Source organism: Bison bison, unplaced genomic scaffold, assembly GCF_000754665.1.
Source record: "Bison bison bison isolate TAMUID 2011002044 unplaced genomic scaffold, Bison_UMD1.0 scf7180017862158, whole genome shotgun sequence".
Taxonomy (NCBI): Eukaryota; Metazoa; Chordata; class Mammalia; order Artiodactyla; family Bovidae; genus Bison; species Bison bison.
Genome location: NW_011492730.1, coordinates 1416438 through 1417547, shown reverse-complemented (window position 1 = coordinate 1417547; position 1110 = coordinate 1416438). Strand labels below are relative to the sequence as shown.

The 1110-nt window shown below is 63.6% G+C and overlaps 1 protein-coding gene across 5 annotated transcripts in view; it reads right to left on the bottom strand.

Annotated features, from left to right (window-relative positions):
- Nucleotides 1-1110, bottom strand: part of LPIN2 (lipin 2) — a 73550-nt gene continuing 72440 nt past the window's right edge. For all 5 annotated transcript variants that reach the window (XM_010832723.1, XM_010832719.1, XM_010832720.1 and 2 more), the window contains exons 19-20: nucleotides 553-656; nucleotides 1-237 (exon numbers count right to left, since the gene is read on the bottom strand). In XM_010832723.1, coding sequence (XP_010831025.1) covers nucleotides 93-237; nucleotides 553-656 — 249 coding nt within the window. In that variant the 3' untranslated portion in view covers nucleotides 1-92. The remainder of the gene's footprint in view (nucleotides 238-552; nucleotides 657-1110) is intronic.

The following is a 1110-nucleotide window of genomic DNA, read 5'->3' as shown; positions in this document are numbered from 1 at the left end:
CAGGAGGGTCCCCGCATCCTCTGTCCAGCAGAAGGCCGGCTGCCTCCCCTGCTGCGGGAGCCGCGATCCAGCCCCCCGCCGGGGCTGCCACCTCAGACCAGGTCCTCCAGGTCCACCTCGGGGATCGGCTCTCGCCAGTAGCAGAAGGAGCTGAACTCTGGGCATAGGAAGGCAGAATTCTGTTCCTTGTTGAGAAGCGGGAACACGTGTTCCACGAGCTCACTCAGCCTGTGGTACCTGGGAGTGGGGAGGACAGGTACCACGACTCAGCACCTGACCTGAGGGCACGAGGCCGCAGGCTGCGAAGCCAGGTACTCAGATACCTCAGAAAGGAAGGTCCCAGATGGGCACCCTCCTTCCCAGGGCTCCACCTCCCTCCTCAGAGTCTAGGCTCCCCAGCCACCCCTCAACAACGGCTGCAGAGGTGGGGGATGCCCTGGCAGAAGGGGTGGACAGAGCCTGGCAGGGCGGAGGCTTCCAAGGGCGGGCACAGCTCTGACCCCTGGGCCCCAGCTGCAGGGCGCCAGGGCTGAGGAGCGGGAACGCACTTACGAGGACTTGTTTCCTTTGGTCCTTTCCTGTATCAGCTCGCCCTTGGGGTTCACGGTGAAGATCCTGCAGTCTGGGACACCCACCTGTCTGTAGGCATAGACGTCCTGCCACAGAGAACACAGAACAGGGTGGTTACTGAGAAGTTCTCAGGCACCACGGGAAGCCGTGTACGGAGAACACGTGGAGTTGGGGCAGCCGCCACCAAGGCTGAGCTTCAGACAGACTCAGACTAAACAGGGAGGCCAACGCGCACCGCAGAGGGTGCTCAGGAAGCCAGAGGACGCGGGTGCCAAGGAGACTCCAGGCCCCAGAGTAGGAGAAGGGAAGCGTTCGTGGCTGGGGGGTGGGGGGTGGGGGAGAGGCAGTGCTTGGATCTGGGGGGCAGATCCAAGGCTCGGCTTAGAATTCATGGAAATGGAACGAAAGCCCCTGGTCACACACGGGCATCCCAGGGCAGGTCTCCGCCCCCAGCACCTCCCTGCTGCGGGAGGAATAAGGCTGATGAAGTGAGCACCCACCCAGCACGGGAGACCTCACTGCGGCCGCACGCCTGGGGTG